The sequence below is a fragment of the Polypterus senegalus genome, chromosome 9, assembly GCF_016835505.1.
Source record: "Polypterus senegalus isolate Bchr_013 chromosome 9, ASM1683550v1, whole genome shotgun sequence".
Lineage (NCBI taxonomy): Eukaryota > Metazoa > Chordata > Cladistia > Polypteriformes > Polypteridae > Polypterus > Polypterus senegalus.
Window position 1 is genome coordinate 79,178,443 of NC_053162.1, and position 25,295 is coordinate 79,203,737.

At 39.0% G+C, this 25,295-nt stretch overlaps 1 protein-coding gene across 1 annotated transcript in view; it reads right to left on the reverse strand.

Moving 5' to 3' along the window:
- The window catches only part of cpne7 (copine VII), a 263,075-nt gene that overhangs the window by 59,791 nt on the left and 177,989 nt on the right, over positions 1–25,295 (reverse strand). Inside the window, exons 8-11 of the mRNA XM_039763335.1 lie at positions 18,090–18,188; positions 17,655–17,741; positions 16,252–16,311; positions 11,214–11,347 (exon numbers count right to left, since the gene is read on the reverse strand). Of these exons, the coding sequence (XP_039619269.1) occupies positions 11,214–11,347; positions 16,252–16,311; positions 17,655–17,741; positions 18,090–18,188 (380 nt within the window). The remainder of the gene's footprint in view (positions 1–11,213; positions 11,348–16,251; positions 16,312–17,654; positions 17,742–18,089; positions 18,189–25,295) is intronic.

Genomic DNA, 25,295 nt, shown 5'->3' on the forward strand with positions numbered 1-25,295 from the left:
CAACCAGAATGTAAATGGAAATGAACTTCATAACAGAAATAAGCTTTCGAAAACAGAAATAGCGTTTACTCTCTGGATGCTTAGGAGCTCCTTTCCTACAGCATGCTGTCCCTGGAATTTACTAGTGAACTACGAAGGTGTGTGAACAAAGTCACAGTCCAGGACACTAAGAAAATCACATCGCCAATGTCCAGAAATTTCCCACACACAGGACCATGAGTTCTCCGTTTCATAGCTGCTGTTTTCCGCAAGTTCATGGAGCACTGTAGGCCCATGAGAGCTGCGAAGCAGCAGTGAAACGGAGACAACAATCACTTGAGACAGCAGCAATCACATTTTTCACACCTTTCTTTAGGGATACTGTCGGAATTCCTGCAGTCTATATATACAAGAGAGGCCTACATGGCTCTGAATTAATTTGATTTATTGACGTTTTCTTCATTTGAAAGACAATTTCCCAGAGCCTCAGATATGCCTCAGAAGGACCATGAGAGGTCCAGAGAGCTCAACCATTCACCAGAAGGAAAAGATAGACCCAGAAAAACCATAATCCCAAGTAGGGCTGTAAATGAAAAGAATCATGTATACAAGCTAATCTACTATTGACTCCAAAAGGGAGACATCAGATAAAAGGGGTGAAACTCAAAACAATAAAACTGTAACTGGTCTACCGACCCTGAAGCAAGAGGTTAACACTTTAATAAAAGCGTCCAGGATGCCTGAATTTATGACATACATTGGCGTCTGAAGACTGCCCCAAAGCAGTCATAGTACATTAACAATACAGATTTATATGCCATTTTGTTATAAGCTAACTTCTGCAATACATGAAATGTTTAAAATTTTATATAATTTAATACTCCAGTCTCTCCTTCATTCCAAAGTATGGCACAGAATTGCGTGCAATTACACAAAATTCAAAGGACAGCCTTTATCTTCAGGTTATAAGGCAACTTATCCCCTGCTCATCCTGACAAATGAGTATTGTATATTTTTTGGAATCTATCCAAGTAAGAATCTCAGTGATATTGAATACACACGACAATAAACCTCATCTTGAACTTGAACTCAAAGTGGCTGAAAGTATACACCGATCAACCACAGCATTCAAACCAGACAGATAACGTGAATAACACTGACGGGCTTGTTACAATGGCACTTGTCAAGGGGTGAACAGTCAGTTCTTGAATGTGATGTGTTTGAAGCAGGAAAAATGGGCAACCATAAGGATCTGAGCGTCTTCGACTAGAACCAAATTGTGATGGTTAGACGACTGGGTCAGTGCATCTCCAAAATGGCAGGTGTTGTGAGGTGCTCTCAGAATGCAGTTTTTAGTGCCTAAATATAGTAATCCAAGGGAGGACAACTGGTGAACTGATGCCAGGGTCATGGGCACCCAAAGCTCATTGATTCACATGGGGAGTGAAGGCCAGCCCATCTGGTCTAAACCAACAAAAGCTACTACAGCACAAATTGCTCAAAAACGTGATGCTATCCATGAAAGAAAAGTGTCAGAACACACAGTTCATCACAGCTTGCTAAGTTTGGGGATGTGTAGCTGCAAACCAATCTGAGAACCTATGATGACCCCTGTCCACCACTAAAAGCGCCACCAATTGTCAAGTAAGCATCAGAACTGGACCATGGAGCATCAGAAGAAAATGGCCAGGCCTGATGAATCACATTTTCTTTTAGATAAGGTGGTTGGCTGGGTGGTGCATGTGCATTGTTTACATGGGGATGGCAGCAGGATGCACTAAGGGAAGAAGGCAAGTGTGAGGCTTTGGGCAATGTTCTTCTGGGAAATCTTGGGATCCTGGCATTCATGCAGATGTTATTCTTTAACACCTACCATCACCCAAAGATTGCAGGCCACTTACAACCCTTCATGACAACTTTATTATCTGATGGCAGTGGCCTATTTCATCAGGATGCTGTAAAAGTTGTTCAGGAACGGTTTGAGGAACATGACAAAGAGTTCAGGGAGTTGAGTTGGTCTCCAAATTCCCCAAATGTCAGTCTGATTGAGCATCTATGGGATATGCTGGAAAACCAAGTCCAATCCATGAAGGCCCCATCTCACAACTTATAGGACTTAAAGGATCTGCTGCTGATGTGTTAGTGCCAGATAGCACAGTACACCTTCAGAGGTCGTGTGAAGTCCAAGACTCATTGGGTCAACGCTGTTTTGGTAGCATGAGTGAGACACTCCCAGTATTACACAGGTGGTTTTAGTATTAATATATTATTCCCTAAAGTTCAGCATTAATGGTCAGAAAGCTGTCATGTATCCATCCATCCATCCATTTTCCAACCTGCTGAATCCAAACACAGGATGACGGAAACACAGGGTGATGGGGGTCTGCTGGAGCCAAACCTGGGCAGGGTGCCAACCCACCACAGGATGCTGTCATGTATTTTTTCTAGGGGTGTAACGGTTCACATGGATGTATTGAACCGTTTCGGTTTTGCATGTTCAGTTTGGTCCACTTGCGTACCGTTTCGGTTATATTTTATGCATTTTTTCTCATTAAATCTATTACTAGTGCGATCTAAGCACCCCAAGCGGAACTAAAGTCTTGGGTGAGTTTCCGCACGGACGCCTCTGAGTGTCGGACACTGGATGAGGGAGAGGCGCGCCAGTAGCTCACAGATGTGACAAATAGGGTTATGGCAAATGCAAGCGAGAAGCCTGAGCTGGAAGACCCTCCCAGCTCATTATGTTCTCCTGTCTGGGAACACTTTGGCTTCCCCGTTAAAGTTACTGATGGACAACGGCAAGTGGATAAATCCAAAGTTGTTTGTCGACATTGTTCCACCACGGAGATCGGGTACGCTGCAGGAAACACGTTTATTATGTTAACACACTTAAAACGGCACCATCCATCTGTGAATGTTTCCTCTACAAGAAAGAAAACCAGCTTGGTGCAAACAGTAACACCGATAACTTCAGCTTTTAAACAACATCTAGTGAGCAACTCTGACCGGCCCAAAGCAATAACACATGGTATTGGAGTCTTCATAGCTACGGGATTACGTCCATATTCAGTTGTTGAGAACGCTGGCTTTAAGTATATGATTAAAGTTCTTGAGCCTCGCTACGAAATACCATCACGTCCTCACTTTAGTCAGAAAGTTGTACCAGCACTTTATGAAAAAACTAGAAGTGATGTCATCAGCGAGCTATCGCAGGTGCCCTCTCTTTCACTTACGACAGATAGTTGGACTTCACGCGCAACAGAGAGCTATTTAACAGTAACTGTCCACTACATTTCGCCACAATGGGAGATGAGGAATCACATTCTGCAAACGAGACCTGTTTATGAACAGCACACTAGCACAAATCTTGCAGAGCACCTGAAGGAGGCTGTGAATGAATGGAAGCTGGAGAGACCTGGGACCACAATTCCTGTAACCACAGACAATGCTAAAAACATTGTCAGTGCCGTAAAAGAAGCAGGACTGGGCCCTCAGATTGGTTGTTTTGCACACACCATTAATCTAGCCTCTCAAAAAGTAACAGCATCAACCAGATATCTAGATTATTGGGAAAAGTAAGAAAGATTGTGACATTTTTTCACAAAAGCACCACAGCAGCGCACATCCTGGAAAGCAAACAAGAAATGCTGAATATTCCAAAGCATTCTCTCATTCAAGATGTCCCCACACGATGGAATTCAAGTTATGACATGCTTCAGAGATACCTTGAACAGCAGGCAGCTATATATTCAGCACTAACTGAGAAACCTCTCAAGAACAAAGATATATACACACTCAATGACGAAGAAGTGGAAATGGCAGAGGAAGTGATTGAAGCACTTAAACCTCTAAAAACAATCACAACCCTGATGAGCACTGAATCCAGAGCGTCTGTGTCCATGATAATCCCCTTGAAAACTACTGTTCTCCACTCTACGACACCAAAACAAGAAGACAGTTCTGCTGTGAGAGAGGTCAAGCTAGCAGTCACAAGAAGCCTGCAAGAAAGATACTCTGTGTGCTATGACTTTTTGCACAAATGCACAGCCCTGGACCCCCGATTCAAAGCCTTGCCTCACATAGAAGATGATGAGAGACAGAAGATATTCAGCGACATCATAACAGAAATGATGACAACCACAGAAGAAGAGGTATTAAATTATGATCTAATACCCTTTTTATTTTTAATTACATTATTAATTAGCCCCAAAACATTACTTTTTCTTTTGCAGACTGAGGATGCCACAGAGATAGGAGCTGGATCCTCATCATCTCCAGAGGCATCATCCACCAGATCACCTCCAGCTAAGAAGTCTGTAATGACTGAACTTTTTGGTGAACTTTTCCAGAGACAGGGGGCAAGTAGTAAACCATTTCTTTTGGAGCAGGTCCAAGAAGAGGTCAGTAAGTACAGAGCTTCAGGGTGCCTTTCCCTTGAAGCTGATCCTCTTCTTTGGTGGAAAGGCAATGAGGCTACATACCCACACATAGCAAAACTCGCAAAGCGTTACCTCTGTATTCCAGCTACCTCTGTTGCTAGTGAACGGGTCTTCTCCACTGCTGGAGATATTGTCACTGCAACCAGATCTGTGCTTTCTGCAGAAAATGTGGATAAATTAATCTTTCTAGCCAAAAACTTTAAGCTTGAATAGTTTTATTTGTCATATTCAGGCTGTTGCGGCTACATGTTCAAAGTTTACATTTGTTACTTGTTTATTTAAATTGTTACAATAGTTTTAAAAACTCAGAGTCTAATTTATTTTAAATATCACCCAAATGGGTCGCTTTAATTTATTTATACAAATTCTATTGTTTGTATTTTTTTTTTAAATAAAAGCATTTAAAGTCATTTTTTTCCTGCCTTTTTTGTACCGAAAATTAACCGAACTGAGTACCTCAAGAAAGTGAACCGAACCGAAATTACATTTTAGTGTACCGTTACACCCCTAATTTTTTCCACAAATATTTTATGGACTTTGACCTTTTGAGGTTACAGTTCCTGTAATTGTAACTGATACTACATTTAACCACTTGCAAAAATTATCTACTTTGATGCTAAAAATGTCTGTATCTTGGTTGCAATTTAAAAGAAAGCATGAGTGGGAAAAATTGATTATTTTTTCTGCCAATGTTTAGCACTTTTTTTTTTTCATCAAGAAAGCAATGTTTGTCACTATGTATTTTTCCTCTTTGCTGTGCTGGCACAAGATGACAAAACTTGGCCAGTAAAAATCATCTTGACAGCATATGTACTTTCTCTCCTGCCCAGAATATAAGAGAATCTCACTCATAAATACAGAGGATGTCAGGCCTTGTGCCAGAAACAAATAATCTCCACATAAAAGAGGCATTACGTTGATAATAACCACAATTTTAGTAACGACGCACTGCAGTCTGCACAGTCCCACACAGGCAGGAACGACCACTGCCATCTAAATGTTTTGTAATGCTGTACTTCCAGACATCAACAAAAATATCTGGAAAGCAGCATTCTTTTCTTTGGATCTATGCACAAGATAATGAGGAATCAGGATTAATTACTAGTTACAGTATAGAGAGCTATTTTAATGAGATTTTTATTGTAGCCAACATGTTGAGTATGCTGCTGCTGAAGCTGATTTGCTTTTATCTGTGATAAAAACATGAAAGCTAGTCAGCCTCATGAAAGATTACCTAGTTTATGGTAAATCCTGATCTTGAATTGGCTTAAACAGGTTGGAAAATGCCTGGATATATGAATAGTTAGAATATAGTTGTGTATGTTATACACTGAGTGGCCAATTTATTAGGCACCTCTGCTCTTTCCACCTAATTGTCTCTGTTCTTAGTGGCAGCAACGAAAATCTGTTTAAAGTGGGTAGGGAGGTATCTACAAATTATATGATAGCAAGTTGGAGAGACAACAGACCAAACTAAACATTTAAGTGGTACTGAATGTGGTATGGGCATCTGTGCCAGACATGCTGTAATGAGGGGATCATAATCAACACTCTTGTTGAGAATGGACCCACCCATCCAACAGTAGCGCTGTAGTCAAATAAAGGCAAATGATGAAAGGATTAACATCGCTTGTGCTGAGAACAACAGCGCTACCATAAGACATATACATTTCCAAATTACCAGAAAAGGCAGAACAGGGTGTACAATTTAGTGTACCTTGCCATGGGTGTGGCATAGTAGCCCACATCCCAAATGAGTTCCATTCTTAGCATTGAAAAACAAGAAGCAGCAGTTAGTGTGAGCTAATGACCACATAGAGCTGACGCTGGAGGACTGTAAAAAATGCCCAGAGTTACACAGATGTAAAATGCAGTATGTAAAAACAGGGATATGGCAAAAATTCATGTGTTAATGAAAGCGGTGTAGGCTGGTGTTGGTAGTGTAATGGCGTTAGGGTATTTTAATTGCACACCTTGCTTCCCTTGATATGTGTAGTATACTTTTAATGTCACGAGATACCAAAACAGCATTGACAATCAGGTGGCTGTCTTTGTGTGTGCAGTTGAATCCATTTCACTTTTAACAGCTAAAAGGGTACAACAATCGAGAATAGTTTCTAGGCCATGAGAGTGAATTCATCTTACTCACTCACTCACTCACTGACCATATCTCAGATCACCTGAGAATCTCTTGAAGCAGACTCCTTGAAGCAGAGATGCATCGGCAGTTAATCTGGAACAGGAATTTGACATGCGCTATTATCCCTGTGTTAAATTTTCAACACATTTTCAAGTTTGTGCCCCATATAATCAGATCATGAAGTAAATGGGGGAACCAAATCACTATTAGGTAGTGTCACACACGTGCGACTAGGAGCGAGCTGAAGGGACCAAGTGGAGGTGATTACCCGCCAGGCCAGGGCGTGACGGGGTGCTCTAAACCTTTGTCTGTTATTTTTGCAGATCAAATATGGGAAAACCTGCCTGACATCACTTCCTGTTTCAGCACCCAGACTGACGTTACTTCCTGGTTACAGAATATAAAGTTCTCCATCTTGGCTAACTAAATCAGTTCAGTGTGGGAACTCAAACAAGCAACATTGCTGTGTTGAATTTAATCCTTTTGCAGCTAGGAACAATATACGGGTGGCTGCCCCAAACCTTTTTTAAAAAGAGTTGAGATTCGTTCTTTCACAGTAGGTGTACCTAATAAAGTGGCCATTTTTTAGTAAATTGTACAAATTCTGTGGGGCTCATCGGCACTAATCTCTTTGTTACTCTGAAAAGTTAAGGAAACCGTTTCGGTTTCCGCAAGCAATAATGTATTCAGCCATCCGAATCAGGGTCATGGATAGAGTATTTGCTGTAAGCCAGGAGAAAAACGAGACAGAGTGCCAAAGGAATGTTTTGTGTTGTCATTTATTATTGGCTGCAAGACATTTTAAATAAGTGGGGTTTTTAAAAGGTTTTCAATAACTTTTTATTCAACCTGACTTTCTATAGTGCAATATGGAGTCCATCTGTCGATTATTAAACCGACTAATTCTATTCACAGTTGTAAGAACCATAATAATTTATATTATTAAAATAAACTCATTGTTGACTTCTCATTCCTATTGGCATGCTGTTGCTGATAAGTTTTGGTTTTATGTTCTTTCAGCATTGACTGGTCAGGGTTGTCGATCACTCAATGCACACACACATCCACGCACCTACACTCATTCACTTTGGGCGGTTTTAGACACTGCGATTAACCCAGTGGTTCTCAAACTGTGGGGCGGGCCCCCCTAGGGGGGTGTGAAGTAACAAAAAGGAGGGCGCGAAGATGTGAAAAAAAGAAAACAAGAATCAAAAATATGAAAAAAACATCTGTTGAAACCAAAACAAATTAACTTAAACTACATTCTGATACTAGAACAATAAATATAGAGTTAGATAAATGTCAATAAAAGTTAAGTAGGTATAATAAAATATGCATCTACACTTCAAAAAAATGTTAGGGGGGCACGATTAAAACTCTTATGAAAACTCGGGTCGCAAATACTTAAAGGTTGAGAAACTGCGATTAACCTAACCTGCCTGTCCTTGGGATGTGACACTCATGCAGACACGGACAGCACATATAAACTCCACTCTAGCACTGATATAAACCCACGACTCTGGAGCTGTGAGGTAGCAATATTAACCGCTGCTTCTCTGCTCCACCTGCAGAGTCAGTTCATATTCTTAAAACAAATGCACTTTGAACTCCTTGAATTCTTGTTGACCTCTCGTTCCTATTAGCATGATGTTGCCAATAAGTGATGCTTTCAACATCAACAGTGGTGAAGAGACATTATAAACCTAATGTGGTGCTGTTTGCTCCTCTGCTGCACAATATTGCTATGTTTTTCAGTAATTTTCTCCAGTTACCAGTCCTTTATCAAGGTAACTTTGTTGATTTATTACTAATGAAGAAAGGAAACTAGAAAATATGATTCCTATTGCTTATTCCATTTTTTAAATAATGTATTTTTTACAAATATAAAATCATATGCAAAAGGACATTAATAGACGTTTTAAAAAGTTCTGACTAAAGTTACCCTCTGGGCAACTCACACACACACCAACTATTATTTAAAAAATCTCATATGATCTGTTTCAGCAAAAACCACATAAAATTCAATCTTTCAGGATGTTGTGATCTTATTAGACTCTAAAGGCAATGAAACTGATAAATGCGAAATTGGCATTTTCATTGTCATTGACACACACTGTAAAGAATGCAGCATTAAAGAGGTTATTGACTTTGTGACATTTGCATCAAGAACCCATACCTTTGATTTTTCAAGGGATATCTACAGTTTCTACTTAGCTACTGACTGCATCACCACTTGTTTCCTTGAAAATAGAAAAATCTGCTAAATGGCCAAAATTAGTATTAGAAACCCTTGACTGTCCCTAATTCGACGCACCAGGGGTCTCATTCATAAAACTTTGTGTGAATTCGAGCGTGGAAATATGCGCAAATCAGAAAACAGGAAAATATGTACACCAACGAAATCTGATTTCTAAAACCGGGCATACATACGTTTGTATGCAATCTACCTTTATAAATCACAGTCATCTTGTAAATGTACGTATGTGAACGTCCTGCCTGGTTGTCACCCTAAAACAACCATATATGGACTGTGTTAGTCAACCTCCTACATATCAAGTCACGATGCTGCAGATGTTCAGTGGCTGGCAAAGCAGCCTCCCAGCTGACATATCAAAACATCGCTGTCTTATGCTACGCACCTTAAGTGATCGCGCAAGAATGTGTGGAAATCTCTTCTCTGTATTCTGGGGGTTTGGGACAGGTGTAAGGTACCAGCACCTAAGCTGGCAGACACAATCACCAGCCACGTGTACTGAGATGATTTCTGATACAGTGAATAATACAGACAGGCCATTTGAGGAAATGAGAGTTCAGCCAATTACCTTACCAGCAAGCCAGCCATAATATTTACATCATCGTCTAGCACTGCTTTGCCTCAAAATAAATGAATCACGGGTCGACCCAGGCCACAATGTTTGTCAGTCACATCTTCACATAACAGATGAATTGTGCGTTACTGGAATGTAAGTGCTTATGGTTAACAGAAGCAGCTTCATTCTCGCTAGATACTCTTATTGTAGTACGTGTTCAGTAAATTGCTCCAATTATGTTAGGATAACCAGACACTGCTGCAAATTGTCTTTTTATTTTGGCAAAAACATGTTATGTTTTATGTATGTATACTCACACTATACAAAAACTGAAGGTAGTGCCTTGTTGGTCATTTAATGGGTAAAGCTTGGCTGAGATATTCCTTAACTGCCGGCCAGTTCCCTGAGAACTGTCAAACAGCTAAAATAGTTCTTCAGTGTGAATTCTCGGCATTGGTCCTCTTAAAAGTCAAATAAAATACAGTCTTCATCTTATTTTCATCACTTTGGAGGAGATAATATGTTTGTCACGTCAACATACATCATAATAACGGGTCGGTCATATTAATTATTACACGAATGACTTGTCATTTAGCTGATTTGGCTGCATTTCCCATCTTGATCAACAGTGTCCTTATTTCCCAGTTTCTCAAAAATGTTGTGTATGGATGGGTCAGAGCTGCTGTAAATATACGCAAGTTTTGTTTGATTAATCCCGGCTTTTGTGGGAGAAAGTTGCACATGCAAATTTTGGGCCTCTACTTTGTGCATGCATAAGTTTTATAAATCTGGCCCCAGGTTTTTGTGATTTTGTAGCAGTGCTACTATGAATTAAAACTGCATCTCCCAGCAGTCCCTGTAAGGGCTGTTGGGGTCAAAGGTGGTCAGAGTAGTTTAAAAGGAGGGCAGGTGGCCAAAGGAGTGGATGGTGTGTTTTGTTGTTGTATTTTGGTTCAGTTTAACTGTGACTGCCTTCTGTTGTTTAAGCCGTAATTAGTTTTGTGTCCTGGATTGTATTCGTTGTTGAGGTCTGGATTGTCTTCTGTCTACCTGTGTCCTGAGGATTGATTATGGATTCATTGGTTTCCCCACAAGAAAAGGAGCACTCCTGAACCACCCATCCATCTTCACCCTTACAGTGGCTACCGGTAGGACTGTTTTTCATTCCCTTGCAGCGTGCAGATCTCTGGACTTACTATCGTCATCTCTCAGGACATCCGCTTTGGTATTCCATGGACTTTGCTGTGTGGTGTTTGTGTTTATATGTTTAATGTAATATCGCCGTAGGGGTACTGGGGTGGTATTATTGGTTTCATTTATATTATTTAATTTCAATACATTCTTTAATTATTGTTATTCCCCAGTGTGCTGTATTTTTGTCTCTATTGGGAGTGTGTGCGGGTCAAGCCAAGACTGGGAATGTCCCTGGGATCCACTATAAAAAATAAAAATATCACCATCATCTTGACGGTGTAAATCTTTGCGGCACCTGACCGCTACAATTTTATGAATCTAAACACCTCTTACAATGTTTTTTCCATGAAACAATATGAAGAGAGGTTCTCCTGGTGTATGCGTCACTGTTTGTTGTAGGCAACAGATACAAATATGGTAAATGTTTAAAAAAGACAGTTAAATGGGAAATTATCAATAAGTGCACAATAATCTCAAAGTACTGTACATCCTAAAGTAAACTTCAGAAAAGCACATCTTAATTCCGCAGGCTTAGGATTCAAGGCAGGCACATCTATTAGGAGAGAACCACACAGACACCTCAGGATGCTCTCCTGTTGCTCTAACATGGGGACTGCTGATTAACAGCACTCTGTGATGAATAATAGATACCTGTCATAGTCCTGGCAGATTTCCCCCACTGCGATCAAAGCTTTCAGATACTCATTGGGTTGGTAGGGATTGATGTAGTGGAGAGAGCAACTGTTACGAGGATCTCCATTAGAAGCTGTGAAGTCAATGGCAACCTAAAAGAGGACAGACATTTACAGAGAAGATTAACTTTCATGCACATTTATTCGCTGTTTCCTGCTCATTCACTAAATTTGTAAATGGGAACAATAGGCCTGGTAAGTCCAGAATCCAGCCTTCATTATAACTGTACGACAGAGCAGGCAATCAGGTCTTTTATGAAAAGGTACAAATTAAAAAGTTGAAAATGCTAAGGGTTATATTGTAAATTCTTAAATTACATACAAATGATGCAGCAGCAGCAGATAATGGTGCGATAGCAAACTGTAATTAATAATATGTACCCTGAATTGGATGTACTGCGACTGACATTAAAAGCTCAGCTTTTCAACAGCAATTTCCTTAGTCTACATTTCATATACTTCTTATATTAGATCCAATGTCAGTGTTCCCATTGCCAAGGGCTCAGATGTCTTACTTCAACTCAAGTATAAAAATGTAACACTTCAAAGTTGTAGCCAACCTGTCATTTTCTTTATATTACATTGATTATAAGCAGCATGTATAGGCTGAAAGCTGAATGTATGAAATATCATAAAAACACAATTTATGGGATCTGATAGATAGGACTTTTTAAAATGCGTTTTGAATTATTGCCATTCTAAAATAATGCAAATGAATGGAAAATTTCCCTAGAAATATCACTGAGACGTTAAGGACTTTTACTGTTATCTCCAGCCTAGCTAATATATTAATGTTATTTGACAATACCGTGCATGCTTCATTTGCAAGGAAATTAGAACATTAAATATTTTTGGATGAAACATTATCTGCAAATGTGTCATGTGAAAAGTACTACAGAATAATTTCTTTAATAAACTGAAAGTATTTAGAAGGAGAAATAGCATGAGTTTGCCTTGCTGCATACTGAGTGTTTAATATTTCCTGAAAAGTAAAAATTTACAGTAAGAAAAATGGGCAGTCTTTCCACTTCCAGCCTTAATAAAACTATGAATAAAAAGTAGAATATACAATAATGTAATTTATGAAAGAGTAATTTCACATATAGAGTGCTAAGCTGGAACTAAAGTTACTGCTGCCTCACACCTCTAGGGAGTTGAGTTTAGTTTTCCAACTGATCAGTCTGTATGGAGTTTGTATGGCTTCTCAGTGTCTGCCTCAGATGGCTCAGGGTTTCCTCCCAAATGATAACAACTTGCATGTAATGTTAATGGGTTACTTTAAATTAGCTTATTGTTTGTATGTATAGGAGGAGTCTTTGAATAGACTGACCGTGGTCTTCATGTGCCTAATTATATCTGCTTAAGATCTCGGTGGCAGCAACTCTTTATAGAAAAGTCCATCCATCTTCTATCCTGCTTATCCATCACAGGGGACAACAAGAATGTTGGCTCAGGAAGTGGATTTATCAAAGATAGTTTTAGATGGATTCAATTTCAAAGTATTAAGATGTAGCATGCTTACTTTAATACAGAAGGATAAACATTACTGTTTTAGAGTATTGTACAAGCCACTTTGGAATCAACATCTCTCTATATACAGTATATATGAAACAACAAAGCATCCAAAGTTCAATGTCCTGCATCCATGGCTGCACATAATGTCCACAAGAGAGGTGGAATGTCCGATGAACAAAGGCAACAAGAAGCACAAAGAAAGATGGATTTAAGCGCTACAAACTCTGATGAACAAAGGTAACAAGACATATAAAGAAAAAGGGTTGTAAGAGCTGGTGAACAACGTGATCAAAATAAACAGACTTAATCATTGTACCATTGTGGCCTTTTTATTAAATAGGCATTTTGTTGTGCTAGTTATAACAGATCCAGCCATTTGTTTATTTATTTGTATGTTTGTTTTAGGAACATATTGATATTATTATTATAATTATTCAAAGTATATTCTGGGATAGTTCCATTGCTACCACTTATCTCAAGCCTAGACCTAGATATACAGCAGTTTTACGTGGTGCGTGTATATAATTTAGGGATTGTTTTTCTGTTAAGGGTTTTTCTTACCATGTGACATGTATTTAAAATAGCTGCTTTCTGGTATATGTGTATTGGTTTATATGTAATGACTGGAGGCTTTTGTTTTGTGTGTATGGGATGACACCAGTGGTGGATACAACAATGTTTACAATGATAACTTTGACAATTCTCCATAAACGGCATATTTTCTGTCAGTTCTGTGCACTGCATTTTATTTGTGTGTGAATTTTGTAAGTTGGGTGTGTTTGGCATAGAATCGTCAATAGTATATGTGGTTTTATTTTGTTTAGATAGATAGATAGATAGATAGGTAGATAGATCGATAGATAGATAGATAGATAGATAGATAGATAGATAGATAGATAGATAGATAGATAGATAGATAGATATGGTGAATAGTTTGGTCGGTCAGTATAGTTCTGTCCCAGTATAGTTTACGTGTGTCATTTTCTAGTACAGTGGTCAGGGTGTATTTATAATTTTGTTTGTATGTGTCTGCTAGCTTGTGTTGTAGTGTCAGTACTTGATGTGTAATATTTGTCGTCTTACTGTGTCGTGCATGTAGTTTATCTGTGTCAGTAGTGCTGTATTGGATTGTTCCTTGCTCCTTCTGGCGACATCTGCATGTATTGTCTGCAATGTTAGCATCCATTAAGAATGTCTTTCCTGTAGTTCTTCAGTATTTCCAACTTGATTTTGCATTGCTAGCATAAATCCTCTGTCACACCAAACATATCACCATGGCCTATCCAGCTACTGTATTTTGATACATTCGTATCCACACAAGGCTGTTTAAGTTCATGAGGATGTCCAAGCTTGTTCTTTTAAATTGTGCGGTTGTTATATCCTCTGTGATTTGTAGGTTATGTGGTGTGTAGTTTGTGCCTGCATGAGCTATTGCTTTGTGTAATATTGATGGACTGTATGCTATTTTATGTAGAAGAATTTTCTTAAATGATGAATCTGCGTGTTGTGTAAATTAATTATACTTATGAGACCACTTCCTTCCTCAGCATGTGGAAGAGTCATTCTATGACCAATTTGGTAGGAGTTGTTTGTGTTTTTTGAGCATTGTTCATGTTTTCCTTTGGAGCTGTTATAGGTCTGTTTGTGACCAATGTGTAACTCTGAAGGAATATGTGAGTATTTGTATGGCGCATGTATTGACAGCTTTAATTGTGTCACATGCACGTAGGTGTGTTTTGAGTATCTGTGAAAGATGTGATGTATATTTTTATGTTAAGGGTATATTTAATTTTTGTTGTATAAGTTTGTTTTGTTGGAGCCCAAGATATTTGTATAGTTCACCATGTGCCATAGCCTTCATTTGGTAGCCGTTTTCAAAGATTTACCCACCTTCTCTAAGGATTCCCTTTCCTGCATTTTTTTCCATGTGTCAAGTGTCTTGTGAATGTCTTGTGAATATGTTTCAATCATTTCTAGTAACTGCTGTAATGGTTTGTTTGTTCCTGCATATACAGTATCTTTATGTCATCTATATACTGTAGAATTGATGTGGTAGGGTGTGTTGTTGGGTTTGGTTTTTGATTTTGTATCCATATTGCATGTTGTTTAATCTGTTTTATAATGGGTTGAGAAACAGAACCAGAGAGTGCTAAGTGTGTCTACCTAGGAAGGTGCATCATTTTACTGAATCTGTGTATATTAATGTGTTGTTGACACGTACAAGGTAAGACACAAAAAAAACTGGACTGGGCTTGGGGCTTTCCTGGAAAACTGTCTGGAGGTCGGCCAAACGTGAATCATAGAGCTATATCCCTTCCTACACGCCCTCTCAAACCGCCAACCAGCTAGGTATATCCTGTGAATAGCCCAGTCAGTATTTGCACAATAAATCGCTACATGAGTTGCCAAAATAATGTCGGGTGAAAAAAAACGAATAGCGAATCAACATCAAATCTCTCGCAAATTTTCTCTTTTTCTGTTAAGCGGTTTTTGACTGACAAAACATTCCTGTCCTCGAACATCCTCCCTATTCACTCGATGTAGCTCCCTGTGATTTTTAAATGTTCCCGAAAATCAAAAGTGACCTGAAGGGATCACATTTTTCTTCAATGGATGAAGTGAAGACAGAAACGGCAAGCCTGTTGAAGAGCCTCAAACAAGAAGACTTCCAGCACTGTTTCATTCAATGAAAGAAACGTACAGAGCGGTGTAGAGATCGGGAGAGGGAGTATATAGAAGGTGACAATGTTTAGAATGCTGTAATTCATCAATAAATATATATTTTTTACCAATCCGGTTATTTTTGTATGTCACATTTAGTTTTGTTCTCCATTATCCCATTAGTGTGTATAAAGTATGGTGTGCATCTTATATAATTACTATTATTATTAATTTGACAAATATATTTTTCCTTTTTCTCCATCCACAGTCTACCATCTTTAGCAGCAGGCACAGGGCAGGTCCCAACCCCAGGCAGAACACCGATGTGTCAAAGATGACTCCTACACTCACACAAGGCCAGCTTTTTCTATCCATTGATCTAACCTTCTAGTTCAGGTTCCAGAGGGTTGGCATCTATCTTGAGACGCTTGGTTGTAGCTTAGGAGACAAATCTAAGCAAAAGGGTAATTGGTAAATTAGAGTTACCAATTACCTTATCACATATATGCTTAGATTAAAGTAGCTAAAAAAAACCCCAAAGAGACACAGGATGGATGTGGAAACTCCTGACAGGCAGTGAGAGGCCTACAAAATGATATTAAATCTTAAATGCCAATTAAAAATCAACTGTTTATTATTTAAAATGCTAAATGAAGTATAGACTGATTAATACTTGTTTTATTACATTTGCAACTCTTAATAAACTTTTGTGACTATACTCCTGTCCATGTAATTCTCTTGTCAGTTGCCCTAAGCAAACAGAATGACAATATAAGAATATCATGGCGTAGAAGCAAAAGTTGATAAAAATAGCAACTTACCGTAAAATGTATCTGGCATCCTCCCATGATGTAATCCAGAAAGGAGTATACTCTATGAAGCTTCAGACAAGCACAACACAAAATACAAGAATCATTAGGAGGAGAAAGCATGCTTAAGAAAGTTTCCAATAATTGTATATGTAAGCATTAAACTTCAGTGAAATAAAATGAACATCTGACAGTGATATACAGTAGATTAAACACCTTTACACAATCTAAATAAAAACAAAATCAATGGTAATGACTAAAAAGTCATTATCAGCACTTCTCTATAGAACCTCTGATCAATAAAGAAAGAACAACTGATATACAGCCAAGATAGCAAACATTAATTCTGGAGAACTGCAGTGAGCACAGATTATCATTACAATTTCTTAGTCTAAGGCAGTTTTAGAAATTTCCTTTGGTGTGGGTTATACTTCAGAAATGCCCTTAGTGTTGTGGCATCTTTTAGTGTGCAGGTGTTTGTTCAGTTTCTACCCACTTTACTTCTTAATCATTCCTCCATTCATTTTCTACTCTGGCTATCTTACGTCAGGGTCATGGCAAGGCAAAAACCTCTTCTGGTCCATCACAAGGTGTCTCATGAACACTCCTACAGGTTCTCCTTTAGGGCTGCCGTTATGAGATGGGGAGAAGGATATTGTGGCGGTAAGTACATTTTTTTAACCGTTCTGTGATCATTAATTTGTTATTTTTTCTTTATGAATCAGTTTGTTGTGGCAGTGTATTTATTTGTTCAGTAAAATCTAAAGAGTGACATGTAAACATGTGAGAATTCATACCCTCCTGAAAAGGTACAAATCCCCTTTCATTTGAGTAATAAAAAGTCTGATTTTATACTAAATGCCATCATGAGACAGTACATAAGCTTAATACTGCTCAGATTTGCCCAGTTGTGTTGATACAGTCAAGGCCAGAATAAAAAAAAAAATCCATAAAATGATATGCTCAATTTCGCATCATAGGATTGTATCTTGGGAGGCATGGTGGCGCAGTGGGTAGCGCTGCTGCCTCACAGTTAGGAGACCGGGTTCGCTTCCTGGGTCCTCCCTGCATGGAATTTGCTCCAGTTTACTCCCACAGTCCAAAGACATGCAGGTTAGGTGCATTGGCAATTCTAAATTGTCCCTAGTGTGTGCCATGTGTTGTGTGTGTGTGTGTGTGTGCGCATGCCCTGCAGAAGGCTGGTGCCCTGCCCAGGGTTTGTTTCCTGCCTTGCGCCCTGTGTTGGCTGGGATTGGCTCCAGCAGACCCCCGTGACCCTGTAGTTAGGATATAGCAGGTTGGATAATGGATGGATGGATTGTATCTTAAATGAGGTCTAATTGGTAAAGCTGACTTAACAAAGAAAAACAAAATAAGCAAAATGTCTTGTAATACTAATGAAAACATCACTTTACCTTCAGGTCAGTTAGAATAACCACTCCAGAGTTTTTGTAGTTCCTCTTCTTCAGTTTATATTTTGGATTGACACAGTCCCAGCTGACCTTTGTTACAGACAAATATAGAGATGCATCTATATTTAATATAGATTATACAGATTTCATTCTCACCAATCTGTAAACACTTCCCCAATTAACTTCTGTCAAAAAAACTATAACATATTGAATATTTTCTTTTTTTATGGGGCAAACAGCCTAGATATGACACAATCAAAATGTGCCATTTGTCCTGGATAAAAAAAATATAGTTGAGGAAATAAATACAACACCCTGATTTCACAGCTATCCAGTACGCATTTTAGTAAATCATTCATATTGACAATTATCAGTCTTCAGAAGAAATGTCTTGCAAGATAAACATGTATGTTTTAAAAAGAAATACTTTTCACTCACCTTGTTACCACTCATGACCTTTTGCATCTCCCCAAAGGTGGCATAAAACTCACCAATGAAGTCATGTTTTCCTCGTGAATCATAATCCCACACCAAACACTGGAAAGATAATACAGAAAAAACATGATCTTTAAAATTTGGTGTGCAGTGTAAAATCCCAAGAAGTGTTCCAAGAGATATTTTTGGTTATTCTAGAGAAATACCAAACTAATGGAAAGATTAAATAAGTAGCAGAATATATGCTGATCATGTTCAGGGAAAATATGGTATCAGTAAACTGGATAATTACAGTAAATACATGTGTATTGTCTTTCTTGATCATATGTCAAGTAATTATCTGTGTGAGTGTGTGGACATATATACTGTGGAGGATTGCCAGCTTTCCATGCCGGTCCACACCCCCAGGCCGCCAGGAGGAGCTCTCCCAACAGCAGGATCGTGCCCGAGGTCCAGCAGGGCCTTATGGATCTTGTAGTGTTTATACACAGCCCTGCTGGATACCTTGGGGGCCACCAGGAGTCGCTGTGCAGGGGCTTATGGGCTCTTTTGTGCCCTATGACCCGGGAGTACGTCATGGTCACGTGATAGGAAGGAACAACGTGCTCCCGGGTTGAAGAAAAGGACTGTTTGCCCTGACCTGGAAGGAATAAGGAACTGTGGCCTGTTGGGACAGGAACACATCCGGGTCAGGGGCTATAAAAGGACAGTGCCTCAGTCCAGACAATGAGCTGAGCTGGGAGGGAGAGGAGCAAGTGTCTGGGCGAGGAGGAGAGTTTATTGTTGAGGGAATTGTGTTTGTTATAGTTAATAGTTTGAGTAGTGTGGAAGGTGCTTTGTGCACGGTGTTAAACGAAAATAAAAACGTCTTGGACTTTTACATGGTGTCTGGAGTTGTACCTGAGGGTTCAAGGGTGCACTACTGCCCCCTACTGCCACAATACATATATATATATATATATATATATATGGAAGAGAAGGTCTGTGATACGGTTTGCATATTTGCAGATGGAGAACCACAAAGGGAGAAAAAATGAATCACATATCATAAAGTAGTTTTTATTCCTGAGCTTTCAACACCTGCCAGGGTATTCATCAGAGGATAATGCTTATATATATATATATATATATATATATATATATATATATATATATATATATATATATATATATATATATATATATATATATACAGGTACTGGTCATAAAATTAGAATATCATGACAAAGTTGATTTACTTCAATAATTCCATTCCAAAGTGAAACTTGTAGATCAGATTCATTCATTACACACAGACTGATGTATTTCAAATGTTTATTTCTTTTAATTTTGATGATTATAACTGACAACTAATGAAAGTCCCAAATTCAGTATCTCGGAAAATTAGAATATTGTGAAAAGGTTCAATATTGAAGACACCTGGTGCCACACTCTAATCAGCTAATTAACTCAAAACACCTGCAAAAGCCTTTAAATGGTCTCTCAGTCTAGTTCTGTAGGCTACACAATCATGGGGAAGACTGCTCACTCGACAGTTGTCCAAAAGACGACCATTGACACCTGGCACAAGGAGGGCAAGACACAAAAGGTCATTGCTAAAGAGGCTGGCTGTTCACAGAGCTCTGTGTCCAAGCACATTAATAGAGAGGCAAAGGGAAGGACAAGATGTGGTAGAAAATAGTGTTTTGCCACTCTTGAACAAGAGACAGCGTCAGAAGAGTCGCGCCTGGGCTAAAGACAAAAAGGACTAGACTGCTGCTGAGTGGTCCAAAGTTATGTTCTCTGATGAAAGTAAATTTTGCACTTCCTTTGGAAATCAAGGTCCGAGATTCTGGAGGAAGAGAGGAGAGGCACAGAATCCACATTGCTTGAGGTCCAGTGTAAAGTTTCCACAGTCTGTGATGGTTTGGGGTGCCATGTCATCTGCTGGTGTTGGTCCATTGTGTTTTCTGAGGTCCAAGGTCAATGCAGCCGTCTACCAGGAAGTTTTAGAGCACTTCATGCTTCCTGCTGCTGACGAACTTTATGGAGATGCAGATTCCATTTTCCAACAAGACCTGGCACCTGCACACAGTGCCAAAGCTACCAGTACCTGGTCTAAGGACCATGGTATCCCTGTTCTTGATTGGCCAGCAAACTCGCCTGAGAAAATCTATGGGGTATTGTGAAGAGGAAGATGCAATACACCAGACCCAACAATTCAGAAGAGCTGAAGGCCACTATCAGAGCAACATGGGCTTTCATAACACCTGAGCAGTGCCACAGACTGATCGACTCCATGCCACGCCGCATTACTGCAGTAATCCAGGCCAAAGGAGCCCCAACTAAATATTGAGTGCTGTACTTGCTCATACTTTTCATGTTCATACCTTTCAGTTGGCCAACATTTCTAAAAATCCTTTTTTTGCATTGGTCTTAATTGATATTCTAATTTTCCGAGATACTGAATTTGTGACTTTCATTAGTTGTCAGAATCATCAAAATTAAAAGAAATAAACATTTGAAATACATCAGTCTGTGTGTAATGAATGAATCTAATATACAAGTTTCACTTTTTGAATGCAATTACTGAAATAAATCAACTTTGTCATGATATTCTAATTTTATGACCAGCACCTGTGTATATATATATATATATATACTGTATATACGCGAGGGGGGTCCACATGCCGAGGGGTACTACAGTCACTACTTTAAATTACTGTGACTTGCTGAAGACCAATGTGAAGTCTATTCGATCCAAGCAGTGGGGACTGTTGTCTCAAGGAATCCTTTTGCTGCAAGACAGTGTCTGCCCACTCACTGTTAAGAACACCAAGACTTGTTTGGAGAAACTGAAGTTTCAAGTATTGCAACATCCTCCTTACCCCCCAGATTTGGCATTGTCTCTTTTTGGACCACTAAAAAAACATCTGGGTGGTTGTCAGTTCAAGACAGATGACCATGTGAAGGAAGCAGTGCACGAGTGGTTGTGAGGACAAGATAAAACCTTTTATTCTGCTGGAATCTGGTTATTTCCAGGCAGGTGGTGCAAGTGCATTGAGAAGGGTGGAGACTACATTGAGAAATGACTTTATCATTTTTGTTAATGTTCATTCCAATTTATAATAAATTCCATTTTCTAACTTTAGCTTGACTCCCCCTTGTATATATATATATATATATATATATATATATATACTGTAAATAAAATATAGAACAGTGCTTTTCATCTTTTTATGAGAGAACCACTTAACGGATTTAGATCTGGCTTTTTTCTATAATTTGCTTGAACATTCCGGTTGATTTTGCGACCTCTCTCATCACACTAAGTATCATAGTTCACTTGTGGTACTGATTTATCTGCGTGAATCTGAGAGAGATGCAGCAGGCCAAAGGGAGGGGACCGGGGCACTCCTAACTCATACGCCAGCCTCTGGGTGTAGCTTACATCTGCTTAGCTAGCAAACGAGAGAACTACTTAACAGATATAGATTGGGCTTTTTTCTAGAATTCGCTTAAACATTCTGGTTGATTTTGTGACTTCTCCCATTGCGCTAATCCAAAACAGAGGCTGTGTGCCAAGGGAAGGGGGAAGCGTGACATCTGGAGCAGGGATCCCGGCAGGACCCTCCTCGCTGTCCTGTTCCACTTCTACATGGGCAAAGCCACGGGTAACGGCTAGAAAATAAACCGCATTTTTTACACATTGTTAGTGGCAGACCGTACGTACGGATACAAGCTGCAGGATTTTAGGGCTTAGAGACGCTTTGTTTAATTTAGTTATTTTAGTACTTTAGTAGGATCAAATGCAGTTGTTGCTGTTAACACTGGCTGATGCAAGCGATGACGCATGAGATTTAAGCAATAATAATTTAAATTTGACTGTCACACACTTTTTCGGTCAACCTTTTTATTGTTTAGAGTAGACTTAGTTTACTTTAGGCTTGTAGAGAAGTTTAGGCCCTAAAATGGATCCATTTTTAAAACGCAAGCCTTTCGACTTCACATGAAGAAACAGATAGTAGTGGCAGCAAAAGCGGTTATGATCAAGATGACACTAAAGTTGTTACTTATAAGAAAACTAAATATGCTTGAAAATATGATGTGGAATATATTAAATACGGTTTCGTTCCATCAGCAAATGACCAATATCTGCCGATGTGCGTTATTTGTTTGCAAATCCTCTCGAACGAATCTATGAAGCCGACGAAATTGCATCGTCATCTTGCTAAAAGACATTCAGATCTACAGAATAAAACCAAAGAATATTTTGAGCGTAAAGCTACGGAATACACTAAACAGAAGACAGTGTTAAAAACAAGAGTTACTCTCAAGGAAACAACTGTTAAAGCATCCTACTTGATTGCTCAGTGAATCGCAAAAGCAAAGAAACCACACACAATTGGAAAAGATGTTATCATTCCGGCTGCTCTTGAAATTTGCGATGTATTGTTTGGCTCAGAATATGCTACAAAACTGAAAAGCATTCCCATCTCGAATGATACTGTCCGCAGAAGAATTTCTGAAATGGCAGGGGACATTGTCACGCAGGTAACTGAACGGTTACAGTCTACTAAGTTTGCAATTCAATTAGATGAATCAACTGATATCACTGGCGAAGCACAGCTGCTTGTTTATGTTCGCTATTGTTGGCAAAATGTTATGGAAGAGGAATTTCTTTTTTGCAAGTCATTGCCATCAAGAACGACGGCGGATGAAATATTTTGTGTTATAAATGAATTTTTCACAACTTTTGGCCTGCAGTGGATGAACTGCATGGGTGTTTGCGCCGACGGTGCTGCCACAATGACTGGTCGCAACAATGGTGTTGTAGCCCACATAATGCAAGTTTCGCCCGAAATTGCAGACACTCATTGCATGATCCATCGTGAAGCATTGGCTTCAAAGAATTTGCATGAAACTCTGGGATCTGTACTCGATGACTGTGTACGGATTGTAAACTTCATTAAAACTAGAACAGTGAACAGTCGATTATTTGCTCAACTTTGTATCGAGGCAGATGCAAAACACAAGCATCTCCTATTGTACTCAGCTATTCGTTGGCTATCCAGAGGGAAAGATCTCGCAAGGTTATTTGAACTTCTTTTCGAATTGTTGCAGTTTTTGACAGAACATAATCTCGACCTGGCTGATAAGGTCGCAGATACTGAGTGGCTTGCCATACTTGCATACCTTGCTGACATTTCTATTCTTTTGAACAGTCTGAACACATCACTGCAGGGTAAAGATGCCAGTTTACTCAAGACATATGACAAAATGGCAGCTTTTAAGAAGAACTTACGACTTTGGCGCACGCGACTTGAAAGCAATTCAAACGACATGTTTCAGTTATTTTGTGAATTTATAGACAGCAATAAAGTCAACGGCGAGATGCTGAAACGGGTCACTGGTGTAATAAGACAGCATCTGACATCTCTTGCTGAATATTTTGACAAATACTTCATGTCTGAAGACACTGAAGTTTTTGACTGGATTCGTAATCCTTTTCAGTGTGCATCCTCTGAATTAACCGGTCGTACACGAGATGAATTATGAGCTGTCTAGCGATGACACATTACAAATCAAATTTGACGATCCTGCTATGGATATTTCTTCCTTTTGGTGCATAGTTTTTCTTGAATATCCGTTGTCAGCACTAGCGATGAAAGTTCTTATACCTTTTTCAACAACTTATTTGTGCGAGTTTTCATTTTCTGCATTGACTGCCATGAAAACAAAATATCGGTCAAGAATGAATGTGGACGATGAGCTTCGAGTGTGTTTATCAAAAATTTAACCCAGAATTGACATGCTATGTAAGTCTAAGCAGCAACATCTTTGACAACTTTACTAACGTAAATGAAAATAAAATAAACCAGATAATGATTATTGTTGTCTATTTATTATTGAATTTGTGTAGCAAGCAATGAGCAACTAAACATGTAAAGAAAAAAATTACATAATACTATATATTAGTAATATTTACCCCAAATTACTAAATGCATGAGCAATAAATTATATGCCCTGCGAAGGCTAACATGTGGGCCGCAAAAATGTTTGAATTGTTAATGTGGGTCTTGCGCAAACAGGGCCTGAGAACCGCTGAGTTAGATGACTTGTTGCTAAATTGGCCCAAGTTTGGGTGCTGGAGTGTTTGTTTGTCCTGTGGTGAACTGGCGCACTGTCCAGGTGATGGTCTTGTCTTGCATCCTATGAATGCTGGAATAGTCATTATCTCCATTCACCTTCCTAACCAATTTATCTAGGGCAGGGGTACAGTGTATATATACAATATATAATATAGTACTATATATATTTACAAGGGGGTACCCGAAAGTAACAGGAATCTGTACCTACCGTGCAATCTAGACTTAATAGCAAATTTCGCTGCTATGTGCAGCATACTTACAGCTTTCTGTGGCAGTCTAAGTGGCGTTGCTCTGTATTGTTTGTATGGCATTCAGTGTCACTTTTTCTTGGTGCTTATTAAACGTGTCCTGCTATTATTGTGATCGGTGATCATAAAGAACAGCGAGTCTGCATTAAGTTTTGTTTTCTTTTAGGGAAAACAGCTGCTGAAACTGTAGTGATGCTTAAAACTGCTTTTAAAGAGGATGCTTTCAGTAAAACACCGGTCTATGAGTGGTTTTCTCTTTTCAAACGAGGGGAAATGTCATTTGAAGACCAACCAAGATCTGGCCGACCTTCCACAATTAGGAATGATGAAATCTTTACGTCAGACTGTTGAGGAGATTTCTGAATTGACTTGTGTGTCTTGGAGTTCTTGCCACCTTCCCTATTCGCCTGATCTTGCTCCGGATGACTTTTGCTTGTTCCCGCACCTGAAAAATGAACTCAAAGGAAAGTGTTTTTTTTTTTTTTACCATGGAGGAAGTCAAAGAAAAATCACTGCAGGCATTGGACAATGTTCCTCTTCTGTAATTCCAAAAATATTTCTACCAGTAGGGACAAGTGCATTCATTCACATGGAGGGTACTTTGAAGGAGACTAAAGTTTCAGTAAGTAAAAATTATTAAAACATTTTTTTTTCCAATTCTGGCTATTTTTGGGTACCCCTTTGTGTGTCTGTATATATATATATATATATATTTACAGCTGGACATCCACAAAGGGAGAAAATGAATCACGTATCATAAAGTAGTTTTTATTCCTTCTCTTCCATATACTGTATTTATATATAAGGACAATTAATTATTCACACATGCC